The sequence below is a fragment of the Arvicanthis niloticus genome, chromosome 6 (assembly GCF_011762505.2).
Source record: "Arvicanthis niloticus isolate mArvNil1 chromosome 6, mArvNil1.pat.X, whole genome shotgun sequence".
NCBI lineage: Eukaryota > Metazoa > Chordata > Mammalia > Rodentia > Muridae > Arvicanthis > Arvicanthis niloticus.
The window spans coordinates 17,541,671-17,556,849 of NC_047663.1; the positions used below are offsets into that span (position 1 = coordinate 17,541,671).

The 15,179-nt window shown below is 37.2% G+C and overlaps 1 protein-coding gene across 1 annotated transcript in view; it reads right to left on the reverse strand.

Moving 5' to 3' along the window:
* Nucleotides 1–15,179, reverse strand: part of Efcab3 (EF-hand calcium binding domain 3) — a 428,239-nt gene that overhangs the window by 325,169 nt on the left and 87,891 nt on the right. Inside the window, 9 exon segments of the mRNA XM_076935627.1 lie at nt 464–517; nt 2,561–2,665; nt 3,644–3,658; nt 7,150–7,221; nt 7,628–7,771; nt 10,084–10,155; nt 10,573–10,716; nt 11,961–12,032; nt 14,657–14,800. Of these exon segments, the coding sequence (XP_076791742.1) occupies nt 464–517; nt 2,561–2,665; nt 3,644–3,658; nt 7,150–7,221; nt 7,628–7,771; nt 10,084–10,155; nt 10,573–10,716; nt 11,961–12,032; nt 14,657–14,800 (822 nt within the window).

The window sequence follows — 15,179 nt, forward strand, 5'->3', positions numbered from 1 at the left end:
ATAGAGAGAGATGTGGTTGATATGCACAGTAGAGTTTTATTCAGCCTTTAAGTTTTATTAGCAATAAAGAAGGCAGATTGTTTTTTATTTGAAGTAAAATGGATGAAAACTAGAGATCACCATGTTAAACAAAATAATCTATACTCAAAAAAATTAGTCTCATAAGTGGACTTTATAAAACTTAAAAATAGGAACGGGACATAAAAGGAAAAGGAGGGCTTGTAGGGAATAAAAGAATAGGGAAAAGGAAACACAACAGGGCTATTTAGGTGGTGGTTGTGATCAACATATGTTACATGCATGTTTGTGTAACTAACATACACTATAAAAGAATCCAATCCACAAAATAAAAAGAAAATTAAAATAATAAAGAATAAGCACAGTGCTCTTATCAGTATCATGTGCATGTGGCCACGCATGGTCTCACGTGGTCTCATGTGGTCTCACGTGGTGATTTACTTACCTTTGAGCATCTTTACAGCCCCAATCAATATTTCCATATCTACGCATTCATCATCTAAGAAGTAAATTCACATACTTTCATATAGTTCACATAAATTCATATATTTCCCCACCTCTTATAGCTCTGTTTCCCCACTGCTATAACAGAGAACCCAACAGCACCTGTCTCAGAGCTGAAAAACAATGAAGTGCTTAGGCCCATGCCTAGCACATGGTATATCCTCAATAAATGACAATAAATAAGGTTTATAAAAATAAGTTATAGGAATATGACGTGACTTTCATTTGCAAAGTTACAGGTTTTGACAGTATAAACTAATATTACCCTCTGGCTTCTATATTTTTCTGATAATTATCTGTGTAGAAAGAAAACCTGAATTATACAGTGTATTTGTTAGTTTTATGTCAACCTAACACAAGCTAGGGTCATTTGAAAAAAAGGATTCTTCAACTGAGGAAAGTATCTATAATATTGGCCTATAGGCACATCTGTTGAGCATTTTCTTGATTAATGATTGGTGTGGGGGAGCCTAGCGCATCCCACTGTGGGTTGTACCAACCCTGGCAGGCAGTCTTGAACTGTATAAGAAAGCAGGCCAACCAAGCTATGAAGAGAGCAGTACTCCTCAGTGGTTTCTGCTTCCGTTCCTACCTCCAGGTTTCTGACTAGACTTCCTGCCCTTACTTCCCTCAGTCATGGAATGTGGCCTGGAAGTTGTAGGCAGAAATAAACCATTCCTCCACTATGTGACTTTTTGTTTTGGTGTTTTATCATAGTGATAGAAACCCTAAGACAGAAGTTGGAACCGAGAGTGGTTTACTACTTCGACAGACCTGACAGTGTTGCTTGGGGGAGGATTTTGGAAGGACTTTGGGAAAGTCATCACGTGTTCAAAGCTTTCTGAGCTGTTGTGGGAACTTGAAAAATAACTGTGAGAGCAATCCAGGTGATGAAGGCCTGGCTTGTGAGGTCTTAGAAGGGAACTCGAGAGCCCCTTAAAGACTCTGTCAGGGCTGTTCAATCCTTTGAATTAATAATCGAGAAAAACAATAGGTATGCAAAAACTTAACCAAAGATATTAAAGACCCTTATATTAAGACTATAAGGCACTGAAGAGAAAACCTATGTAAGACAGTAAGAGATGGGAAGACCTCACATACTGAGAGAGTAACAACAGAATTGTGTAAAATTGGCCATATAAACAATAGCAATCTACAGACTCAAAGTTATCACAATAAAAACAAATAATCCAGTGACATTCTTCACAGAGATAGACAAAACAATGTTAAAATGTGTATGCAAACACAAAAGACTCAGGATAGTCAAAAATAGTCCTGAGCAAAGAGAACAATGCTGTAGGTATCTTAATACTATACCACAAACTGTATTCAACCAAAATATCATGATACTGGCAAAAATCTAGACATGTGGGCGAACAGAATAAAAGAAGAAGCCCAAGCAGCTATAGCTGGTTCATTCTTGACCATGGTACCAAAAACATACATTGAAAAAACTACACCCAGCCGGGCAGTGGTGGCGCACGCCTTTAATCCCAGCACTTGGGAGGCAGAGGCAGGTGGATTTCTGAGTTCGAGGCCAGCCTGGTCTACAGAGTGAGTTCCAGGACAGCCAGGAATACACAGAGAAACCCTGTCTCGAAAAACAAAAAACAAAAAACAAAAAAAAAAAAACCAAACAAACAAAAAAAAACCCTACACCCTCTTTATCAAGAGGCGACTGGTACAAGAGAAACTAAATATCCATGTGTAGAAGAATGTTCCTCATCTCTCACCCTGCACAAACACTAGTTCAAAATGGATCAAAGACCTTAAGATAAAAGCTGATAGCCACTGGAGACTTTTTCTTTTTGAAGAGCAGGCTAACCGTTTAAGAGCTGTGCTTTAGGGATAAATAACCTGGCATCAGAATGAAGCAGTTACATCCTCTCACCCTGTCAAACAATAAGCAGCAAGACTTCGGTGGTTGTATAATGATTGCTTTTGATGCCTCAAGTTAATCTTAAAAACTCCCACAGAGAGACCTCAGAACAAGCAAACCTAATAACAATAACTACTATGAGGTGTTTTAGAGCCTCACCAGGAACTGGCAGGTGTTCAAAGAGAACCTGCTTCTCCTCCTCTGTGAGCACTATGTCCATGTTTTTCAAAATGTCATCCACGCTACTGGATTCAATCTTTTCTCCTAAGGAAATACAACATGATAGAATTAAGGAAAACATGAAATCATGTAAAAGTAGGATGTCTATGTAAGTACTACGTACTCTTTGAAATAGAAGAAAACCGTTCAAGGGTCTCTGTTACACTTTCCAACTTGAATCATAGTTAAATACATGACTGGGGATGTGGTTCGGTGGCAGAGCACTTACTTAGCATGAGCAAGGTCCCGAGTTCAACTCCCACAATTGTGAAAATATTAAAAGAAAATTTTAAATTCAATATAATATCTTGGCTATATAATTGTCTAGTATGCCGCTTTATAGTTCTGGGGCTGGAACTTAGACCTTTGCTCATGCTAGGCCAGTATTCCCCCACCCGAGCTGCAACTCCAGTCCTTGCAACAATGTTTTGGATCGCAACAATTCATATATATGAGTCTTCAGAGTAGGAGGATCTACTGTGCTTCCTTGTGCACTATAAGCCTAAATGTTTAAAATGTATTTATAATTGTGTGTTAAATTCTCTTAGAATTAAAAAACCAATAACATTAGCATCACTATTTTATAAGACATAGAATAGCCAATAGAAATGAAAGATCTAATAAATAATCAGCAGTGACAAAATACATATAAAACCAACCATTAAAAACTAGTATTCAAGAAATGAAATGGGTGTTTTAAATTACTGTTGTTTCCAATGTTTTGCCAAAGCATGTATATTATTTAAAATATATTAAAAGAGTATTGTCACAGATAGTATTATTAGTTTAAATTTTCAATTTTGGAGCTGGAGAGATGGTTTTGTAGTTCAAAACATTTGCTTTTGCAGAAGACCCAGGTTCAGGTCCCAACTTCCACATTGTGGTTTACAACCACCTATAACTTTAGTTTTCAGGGGATTCAATGACCTCTTTAGACCTTCAAGATTACCAAGTACATGTGTGGGAGGCAGAGTTTGAGGCCAGCCTGGTCTGCAGAGTGAGTTCCAGGACAGCCAGGACTACACAGAGAAATCCTGTCTTGAAACAAGAGTAACGACAACAACAACAAAAACCCAACAACAACAACAAAAAAAAAAAACATTTAAAAAAATGCAAAAGGCATTCTGTATAAAAGTAAAACAGAGGAATGAGATTGTTCAGCTGGTAAAGGTACCTGATGACCCAAGTTGGATCCTCAATGCCTACAGTGAAAGGTGAGAATCAACTCCCACAAACTGTGCTCCGACTTCTACAGGTGTGCCATCACACACACACACACACACACACACACACACACACAAATAAATAAATATCAAGAATTAAAATAAGAATGAGTGTGGCCCATGGGAAAGACTTTACACTAAGAAAAATAAATAGAATAATGTAAATAAATAAATAAAGAAGAATTTTTTACATTAAACAGACAATATAAAAACATGAAGAAAAAACTTTCTTTCATTATCATTTCATTTAACAATTGAAAATGAATGATGGGGTTAGAAAATTAACATTTGGCTATCACAGTTGTGAAAATAGAGTCAAGTCTACATTATCAAAAGAACTAAACACAGTATGTGAAAGTTTGATGATAATTAATATATTTATCTGCTTTCAAAGACTCTTTCAGGTTTTCTCAATATCTAAGGACAAAGAGCATACAGAAGGATGAAATATAAGAGTATCACCTAAATATAAGAACAAAGTGACCATCAATAAAGGGAAGGCCTAGCGTCATGCATTTCTTGATGCAATGCACAGAGAGGATGTTGCATCATTACTGTTGTACTCCTGTCAAAAGGATGTGATCCAACTTCTCATGAGGAAATTAATGACAAGCCCAAGTGACGTTCAAAATAGGCACTTCGTGTCCTGTTAGGGTCATAAAAATCCAAGGAAACAGAATCAAAGGAAACTCAAGAGAGACCCATAAGTAAATACAATGAGTGACCCTGGATTGGACCTCAGGTCTGGAAACCAAGACGCTGTCCCAGCTCAGCATCTGCCTCACAGCTCATGGGCACCTCTATAAACTCACTGCTCCTAGCATTAAGGCTTCAGACAGCTCTGATACTCAAACAGTACCTGCTGGAAGATTTCTGTTTTGATGGAGATAATGAATTAAGATTCTATTTTGATTTTCTAATTTCAATTTTGTCCTGTTCCAGTGCTGTGTCTGTGGGTTCTTGTCATGCATCTGGGGGCTTTCTCAAGTAGGCAAAGAGAGGTTTCAGGTAAGTCTGCTGTTGCCTTGGCAGACTGCACTGCTTAACTTAGTCATGTTTGATGATTTCCTCTGCCCTCTTCAGCTCTTGGTAGCTCTTTCTATGTAATTTTAATAGCAAAGAAATTTTCATGGATAAAAGGACTTCTCAGAATATGAGCCACGTGAACCATGTCTATGAACCATGGCTATTAAGTAGCTTTAGATTCTCACAATATTTACTAACTGACATCGTTGCTGTCGCATTACTTAGAGAAGTATAGTTTGCTGTCATCAACCCTATCTCCCAGGAGACAATAAAAAGAAAAGCTATGAGAACATAGAAAATCAAGAACTGTCTTCCTATCATATTCTATTCCAGTGTGAAAAGAGTTATAAAGGTACAGCGGTGAGTGAGGTTTTCTGCAGTTGTGGGGCAGAGAAGTGGTTTTTTTGTTTCAAAATGGTAAATGCAGCCTTCTCATTAGAAAGACGTGGCCACCACAAGGGGGCATGCAAAGAGTGAAGGCAACAGGCATTGAAGGAGGCCAGTGACATTCAAGAGGAGCACAAAAAACACAATAATAGTGATTGGAATTTTAGTGCTTCCCTCTCAGAAACTGACAGACCAGAACACACCATACAGAGAAGAGCAGAGAAAACTGTCAACCATGCTCTCTGATTGAAGAACACACACTGTTTTCAAGTGCACACAGGAAAAAAAAAAAAAAACCACCATATTCTGCACCATAAAGAAAATACCAGTAATTTGGCTATTTTAATAAATATATTGAAATTATGTGTCATACGTTCTCTGACTATGATAGAATTAAAAATAACAATAAATTAAATTTTAAAATCAGGAAATCAAGTGACACACTTCCAAACAGTCCCCGGATCAACAGGGAAATTATCAGAAAAAGAAATATCCCAAGAACGTGTGTGAAAATACAACATACCAACATCCATTGGCTATAGTAATTTGAACAATTGTTCACTGAAAATTCAGTGCAACTGATGTAGAAATAGAAATAAAATCTAGTATAAAGACAGTAAATGAAACAAATCAAATAAATACATTCATAAAAAGTAGTTGCACATGAAGTGTAGACCTGCAGCTCCTAGTAGCTAAGGCATCAGTTCTGTCTCAAGCTACTTATCATCTGTACAAAGAAACAAAAAGTTTTCTCTGTTAAGCTTCAGGATGTATTTTTCTATTTACTACTAATTACATTGTGGATACTATCTTTAGGAGATGTAGTAATCATTTATTTTGCAGGGATGGGGTAGGTAGCTAGAATATGACTGAATGATGAAGAGACCTCTCTGCTCTCTCAGAAAACCGAAGTTCGGTTTCTAGCCCCCATGTCAGGCAGCTCCAAACCACCTGAAACTCCAGTTCCAAGGGGTGTGACATACTCTTCTAGCCTCCACAGATGCCTGTGTGTGCGCACACACACACATACACACACATAAAATAAAATAAAATAAAGTATATTATTAGAAATTCCCCCAAAGGGAGCATTTCTACAAAAAAATAATTTTTCTCCATCATAATTTTTTGTTTGCCAAGTGTATATAGTTATGCCTATCCAAAGCAATAAGCAATAGCCAGACTGTAAGCCTCTATGAAGTGAAGGGAAGGGGATATAATTTCAGTTTATGTCAGAATTATTCATCCCACTGTTAGTTTCAGCACTGTAGACATCAGAAATGAGAGCACATCAAAAAACCCAGAAGGCTGAAACAACACAAACACCGAAAAACTAAAATAAAACCCTTAGCACACTGTATAGTACTGTCAAAATTTTACCAGGCTGAGTTTAGTTACAAGGAAAAACAGAAAAAAGAGGCTCATACACAAAAATAACAAGAAATCAAAGTTAAAATAGCAAAATCTAAACAAAGAAATTCTCTTAATATCAACAACAAAACTTTCCTCTTGTTTTTTAGTGAAGAACTGTAAGTTACTGTTAAGAACTAATGATTTATTATATGCTACTATGTCTCATAAGTGGACTTTTGGACTTTGATTGTAGCCAAGTAAATTAATTCTATGTGCTGATATATATATATATATATATATTAACTAACGTCCTTAGTGAAACACCATAGACATCAAGACTCTGTTGTCTAAACTAGAAAGAAGTTAACTAACATTTCGCTGGTACTGTGGTCTTTTCCAGTTGTGTTAAAGATTAAAACTGAATGGTACAAAGGCATGAGAAATTGATTACAGTCTTAACTGAGCTTACAGCCATCTAAAAAGAGACCACAACATGTCATTTTCTATCTTCATTCAACTAAAACAACAACAACAACAACTTACTTTCAGGGACAGATGAAAGCTGTGTCTTAATCAAATGGTTCAGAAACTCTTCTAAGTTCAGTTTCCCATCCTCTGGAAGGGAAAATGTCAGAGAACATGAGTAAAGTCAGTGATAAGACAAAGTATACAAGCAACGATAGTAGTCGCCCTGTTGGAAAGCACTTTGTAGGCTTGGCTTTGAAATGCAGAGATATAATAAGACAGGCAGACTCTCAGTATCATTCAGACACACACACACACACACACACACACACACACGCATGCACACACACACATGCACACACACTAGCACTGCATATCCTTCTTTGCAAGGTGCTGCTGAGAATAGAATTAGACCCTGGCCAACAGTATCTGGAATCTCATTAGGTGGTAGGTCAAGGGAAGCCTAGGAAATCCATAAAGCAAATCAGGGAACTCAAAAAGTTCAAGAAGACTCATGTTACTGAGGTAAAGGTAATTAGAAACATTATATACTCACCCCTGGGGGTTATGTTCTTTAATATTGTCTCAATTGTATTTTGGGGTAATGCAACCCCGACATTTTTCAAAATGGAGACTACATCATCAGTACTTGTCTCATTTTTCCTAATGGAGGCCAGAGTTTTCAAGGGAGCTTGTATTTCTATGTGCGAAAAAAAAAATACGCAATGTAGGAAAATTGAAAAACACTTGAAATAACCTGCATAATAACAAACACATCTATCACTTCTGCAGTCAGAGCTTGCTAAGCTATGAGAAGTGCTTTGCATATAACATCAGCTAATTTAAACCACCCCCCAAATACCAAAGACACTATCAAATTTTCTTTGACCTATGAAGGAAGGAAAAGAGCTTGGGAAGACTGTTCTTCACCCTAACATGATTATTAATTGTGAAGTCAAGTTTAAAGACCAAAGTAATTCATTTTATAGACAAAAATGTAGCCACTATGAAACAAAGTCATTGTAGATATTTAAATTGAGTTAATAACTTATAAACACATACATACATACACACACACACACAAAGCATGTTGGTATATGAGTCATGAAAGAAGAATGGAGACCATGAGAAGGGTTTAAAGATAGGAGTTTAGAGAAAGGAAAGGGTAATAAAATACTTTTGTCATGAACGCCGAAACAAAGATGTTGGAGAAGAGGGTTTCAGCAAAAGGGAGGGACAGGAAACTGGAGAGGGTAGTGAAGGAGAAGCAAGAAGAATTAAGTATTTGTAAAAATTCCATTAAGTGTATTGTTTTGTGAACCAATTTTTAAAAACATCAAATAAAAATTTAAATGAAGTTTGAAAAAGCAATATTATGTAAAGAGTAACCTTAGAGTATCTGCTTACACTCATCCATTCAGATATTTTGAAGTCATCCACTTGCCAAAACTTAGAAAATTGGTAGCCAGTAAGATGGCCCAGTGGGTTAACTCACTTGCTACCAAGCCTAATGACCTGAATTCACTTCCCTGGAACCTGATGGTGGAAGGAGAGAACTAACTCCCACAAGTTGTCCTCTGACCTTCAAACATACAAGGTGTCCATACATACATACACATAAATAAGTAAATAAGGTGTAATTTAAAGCTTTTTAAACTGGAAAAACTAGTCATAGATTGACTATTCTCAAGTAGCTATTCTCCTTAAAGTGAATTGCTTGCATGTACCAATACACAAAAATATCACATAAATAATAATAAGATGACATTAATATATCAATCAAATGTAATATTTACTTTTGAAATTATATGCATAAATTATTTTCAGATGCAATTAAAAAATCCACTTTATAAACACTAACTCTGTAAGAAGTTTACCAAAAATGTACTTACAAAATCTTATTGGCCCCATTCTAAAGGATCAAAGATAACATATTTTTGTCTATTAAAATATCAAAAAAGGCAGTGGTGGTGCACGCCTTTAGTCCCAGCACTTGGGAGCCAGAAACAGGTTTATCTCTGAGTTTGAGGTCAGCCTTGTCTATAGAGTGAGTTTCAGGACAGCCAAGGCTACCTAGAGAAACCTTGTCTTAAACAAAACAAAACAAAATATTTTGTCTATGTGAATTTTGAACACATTCCAAATACTGTCTGAAGAACAATTTACTTTTGTAGCTATTCAAATTGAACCTTGAATGTAGTTCTGCTTAAGTTTGTAAAGACTACAGGGAAAATTAAGCTACTTCACCTCTTCTCAAGACATGGGCTTCTCCAAGCAGACCCAGAGAATCCAAAATAGTTGTAGATTTATAACCTGGTTTCAATTCATTTAAAATTTGAAAATTTAAAAAGTTCTAAAGACCTCTCTTTAAAATGGACATAGCAGTTACCAAAATACATTACAGCCAGACTACATTCAGTGTCTCATGACTACAAAGGTGGATGGAGACGAAAAGTCTTGGGGAGTTCTGTAAGTTTCAGTATGTTCCTGTACATTCCTATATGCTTCAACAGTGAATTTCATGAGGGAGCAATAGCTTTTTTCCCTTGGGATTTCAGTAAAATGACTGAGCGCCAATTGACGGCATCCATTTCGTATCACAACTTGGACAGGAAATGAATTCTCCAGATAAATTTGGGGCATTCACTGTTGGTTTTCTTGGTTTGGTTTGGTTTGGTTTGGTTTGGCTTGGGGTTTTGGTTTTTTTTGTTTGTTTGTTTGTTTTGTTTTTGGTAGAAGCTAAATGGGGGGGCGAGGTTCTAAATTTAATTTTCTTATTTTTTACTTATTCAGTTGTTTTTTGGCTTTGCTTTTTGTGTCTTGTTTGTTTTTTGTTTTAGTGACAGATAGATATCCCAGAAAGCATAAATCAGGAATAGCTCATGACTGGGTCCCTGTTGACTCTTTAGGCAGAGCACACTTGCTGTAGAAATGGATGCTGCTCTAGAAAACTAGAAAACTAGAAAACTGCACTTACTCTCTTCAAACCGTCTTTTAAAAATTCCCACTTACTTGAACTTTTACTGAAGTGTGGTGTCCCTTTCAGCTGCAACAGCCAATCTTTTAAATCCACATTTCCCTCCTCTGAAATGAAACAGAAGGCTTTCGGTTAACAGTTGTTCATGCTTGCTTACCCTCCCGAACCGAACCAAAGGTGTTCCCGTGTAGTTCTAAGTCTGGGATACACAGCTCAGAATGACTGAAAGGCACGGCTAGACTGTTCTACACCCAACACCAACTCCAGCCTTTGTTTGGAATGCTTCTTGCCCTCAGGCTATACTCTCTGGTCTTTCAGTCCTACAAGTGCCACATAACGCCTTTAATCTCAGCACTTGAGAGGCAAAGGCAGGCAGATCTCTGTGAGTTCAAGTCTTTCTTCATAGAGCTAACTCCAACATAGCCAAAGGTACACAAAGAAACCATGTCTTGAGAAACCAAAATAGACAGACAGACAGACTGACTGACTGACTGACTGACTCATTCTGAAAAGGAAATACGTACCATCAACAGAAACTTTTTTATGCAAATCTTGTAATTCTTTATCTGGAACACCAAGTCCTAGGCCTTTGGAAATATGTTTCAAATCATCAATTCCGATTTTTTCACTGGTGACTTTGTCTAGAGCCTTTGCAAGTTTATTAACCTCTGTCAAAAAAAAAAAAATCAGTTTAGATATAATTAAATTCTAAATAACAAATCTTAATGTAATTTAAAAGTTAATATAGACAGCTTCATTTTTTTTTCAATTAAAGACACAATAGACCAGTTCCACTTGCATTCAGTACTCACTTGCTCTAAATGTGTTCAGTTTTGACCTTCACTTAATACACATAAAACTGGTACCTCAAATGTAAGACAAACTCAGATGAAATTCAACCTTGGTTAATAATGAAAACTAATGTTAATGTAAAGGGGAGTTTTCTCCCACATCCCTATCTCCTTTCTATTTAAAAACAAATGCTTTAATAGGGGACTAATATAGTAATGATTGGTACAAATAATAGTATACATTGATAAACTCAAAGCATATTTGTGTCAAATAAGGAAAACAAATGTAAAAACATCCATGTGAAATATATAGATTATATGCTATGCCTTATATAGTTAGTTGTTCGTGTAAGTGTTTTACTGCAAGTAGCCTATTCGAGAACAATCAAGAAAATATGAATTATCTTCAACAAAGGTGCTAAAGATATGTTTTTTAAAAAACAGAGTCGCCTCAGTGAGTGGCTGGAAAAGTTTATTGCTCTAGAAGTCTATCTCTGGGTATATCCAAAATCAACTCAGAATGAATGAATTGAATGAAAAATATACAGTAAAGCTTGAAACTAACTAACGAATAATAAATAAACTACAACAAAACAGGGAATGTCTCAGAACATTGAAATGGGCAAAATGATTTTAGATAAGACTCTAAACGCACAGGTTGAGAAAAACACCCAACATTGACCTCTGGTTCTCCACATGCACCCTCTCATGTATACACACACACAAATGTTCATACAAAACACTCACATAGAAATGTTCATAGAATACACATGAGTTCATAAATAGGACTAGGCATATAGATACACTTGCCTAGCTATATAAGTTCTAGGGTCAATCCCCAATACTTCTGAGAGAGAGAGAGAAGGAGAGAGAGAGAGAGAGAGAGAGAGAGAGAGAGAGAGAGAGAGAGAGAGAGAGAGAGAATGAATTAATAAGCAATGTTAAATGCCAGACTTACATGAACATAAGTTCACCTTCATCTGAGCCCTTAAACTACTGTGTTCCATTTATTCAATATCATAAAAAATTAGCTATATATGCATGTAAATACACCATCAGTTTCTACAATTATGGCTCTTTTCCTAAATTCAATATGTGCAAAACTTCTCAACTATCCTCACCTCTAAAATCCTTTAACCGCTTATTGCTCTTCAGTGCTAAAAGAGCGGCCTTCTGGGAAACGGCTCCATTTTCTACAGAGAAAAGCAGTACAGAGATTCAATAATAGTCAAGAAACATGATGGATATCCACAACATGCTACAGCAGCTTGCTTATTGTCCCTTTAAAGCATGTTATAGCTTTCTGCACCATTAACTTTTGTCCTGAATGGTATCCACTGTGTATCTATCCAAACCCTGTGTCAAAAGCAGCTCATCTGTTTACTGTCTCCCAAACCCTTCCCTTTATCCCCAATCCCCACCCCCAACTCTATCCCTTCACTTTCTAAAACAGCCTAGTTTCTGGAAAGACAGTTTCATTCATATATTCATTTGCAACTCCAACTACCAGAGGCTAGCTTTTATCAACTACCACAAAACCTGTTCTAAGTTTGCCAGTTAACTACTTATTGTAGAGGGAGGTGTTGATTCCCCAATTGGTTCTTGATTGTGTCAGTAAAGGAAATGGAAGCCAATTGCTGGGAGAAGGGGGAAAACTGGGACTCCAGATCCCAGGAGGAAGAGGAGGGATGCAGAGAAGGGAATTCAGCCCAGGCTTTGGAAAGAAGAAGCTACAGTCATGTAGGTCTTGGGCTACCTAGAGCTTGTAGCCTGCACCACAAGCAAGGTCGAAGGAGGATGGAGGGAACTCTGGCTAGTTTTAAAATAATACAACTGTGTAGTGGTTTCCATCCACAGGGCTGAGGTGGGCAGGAGAAGAAGGAGGGCAGCTGGGGAAGTTGTTCAAGGCTTGGCGAAGCTGGCCATGAGGGGCTGGGGGAATGATCACAGCTGGCCATTGGCAGAGCAGAGTAAGACAGGCCGTAGCTAATCTCAAAGCCTAGCCGGGAGCATGGGCAGAGCTCCAGAGAAGGCAGAGGCACGTTGGTTTTTCTTTTTTTTTTTTTTAATTATACACAACAACTTATTACCAAGCTAAAGAGTATTTTCTAATTTTTATTTAATTTAACATGTTCTTGCTTTATACTGACTTTGCTTCCTCTTGATTTCTTCCCCGTCTTTCTGGTTAATTCTTAAGGCTCTTATAAACAGCCTTTCTCACTGCTGCTTCCCTGAGAGTACAGCCTACTGCTCTGTCCTTATGCTAACCTCATCCATCATCTTTACCTAGTTGTCCCGAAACCATGTATTATGTGTGGTTGACATCTAAGATTCTGTTTCTGGCCTGGACTTATGGCTGTTGCACACTTTTCACTCTTTGGCCACAAATATCTCCTGAGATAAATGTTTCATTTTTGTGCCAAAACCTGATAGTCTCCTGTATCTCACACGTGAAAAGATATCAGATATTCTGGACTACATGGAGTCCCCTAAAACCCCTTAACGTCTACGTTTTGCACACACTGAATATTCTTTCCTAACCTCTTTGAGCCTCCTTCCCTGCGTCTCTGAATTTTGACTAATTCCCACTCATATTTCAAATTCAACTCCAAAATCATCTCTTCTAACAAGTCTCTTCTGATTACACCGTCACACCCTGTGTAGATTTGGTTCCCACTGCATATCCTTTCTCATATAGAATGCTTCATGTTAGATAGCTAGAAAAGACCTTGAATTTCTGATCCCTCTGCCTCCACCCACTGAGTGCTGGGATTCCAGGGACATTCTGCCACATGTGGTTTACACAGGACTAGATCAAGCTCAGGGCTTCCTGCATGCAGAGCAAGATCTCTATCCATTGAGTTACATTTCTAGTTACTGCCTTGTTGTTTTTCATATCTTATCTCACTAAATGTTTTCTAGATGTAAATATTTTTATTTATTCACATATGTTACACAGTACATAACCCCTGACAATCAGGTCTACCCCACTATGCAAACATGAAGTGCTTCTAGTCCCATAGGTGACAATTTAGGCCATGTAGCCTCTCAGTTGATATGGCTAATAAAGCAATGCCCACAGCTCATCCTACCCATTGGTTTTATTTTTACTTTATTGTATCTTAATATTTTAAATTTTATTTACTATTGCTATATACTCAGCACACAAACTGACATGTAGGTTCATATCAGGCATTTATTAATGTACGATGCACTTCGCTAACATTTACTCTGCTCCCACCGCCCTTCTGGCTCTCCTCACACCCCAGCCCCCTACACTATCCCAGATAGTTACCTTCTAACTTAAAGAAGTAATGAAAAAAAGAATCACACACAATAGCTTCCAGTTTTGAAAATGTTACATCCATTTATCTGGAAGCTTCGAATATTCTCACTCAACCTCATGTCATAAATATCTCAACCAGAGTAAAAACCCCTCTCTTACTCTCTTCCTAAGAGTCTCCAGTCACTGACCTCAGATCACTTCTCCTTCCTTGACATTCAACAAATGTTCACAACAAATATGCCTTAACCCAGTGGGATCAACACATGAAACCTTAAAAGGCAGTTTTTAAAAATGCATACTAAGCATGTTTAAGATGTTCTATCAGCCAGAGGGGTACTGTGCATCTGTCATCCCAGGGTTCAAGAGGCTGAAGCAGCAGGGTCAAGAGTTTGAGATAGCCTGGGATACACAATGTCAATTCTACATAAAGAAAGACTGTCTCAAAAGCTCACAAGTGTATTATACTAAGCTTGATTGGTATCGGTAGAGCTATGTTGTTAAGGCAAACTGGCTGACAGTGGTTATACTTACCATCAACATTGAGCGTTTTCTCTAACAGCTGCTGTTCTTCTGGTTTTAAATGAACATTGAGCTCCTTAAGAGCATCTTTTAAGTTGTCCAGTTGAATTTTGTCAGAGGTCATCAACTTGACAGCATTAAGGGCATTTTCTATATCTGAAAGCAAATGGAGATTCTCAAAGTCACTTTGTGGATTTTTTTTCTTTGTAAATGTTTTCATGTTCTATGGGATGAACAATAGTAATACACCAATAATTCAGGCTGCTTGCCAAATAAAATATCATAACATTGCCTCCATGGTTCCAAAACTAATCAAATTAGTCATAAATTCCTTTATCCTGTTTTTACCTCAGTATAAAATGGAAACGGAGCCTTAAGGAGGGGACTACTTAACTCAAGAGTTGGAGACCAGCCTGGACAAGAACAAGACTAAGTTTCAAAATGAACAAGTTAATAATAAGAATTGGGCATGCCATTAAAAAATTGAAAGAATCCCAGGTATTTTTTTAAAATACCAAAATGGACCATATATTAT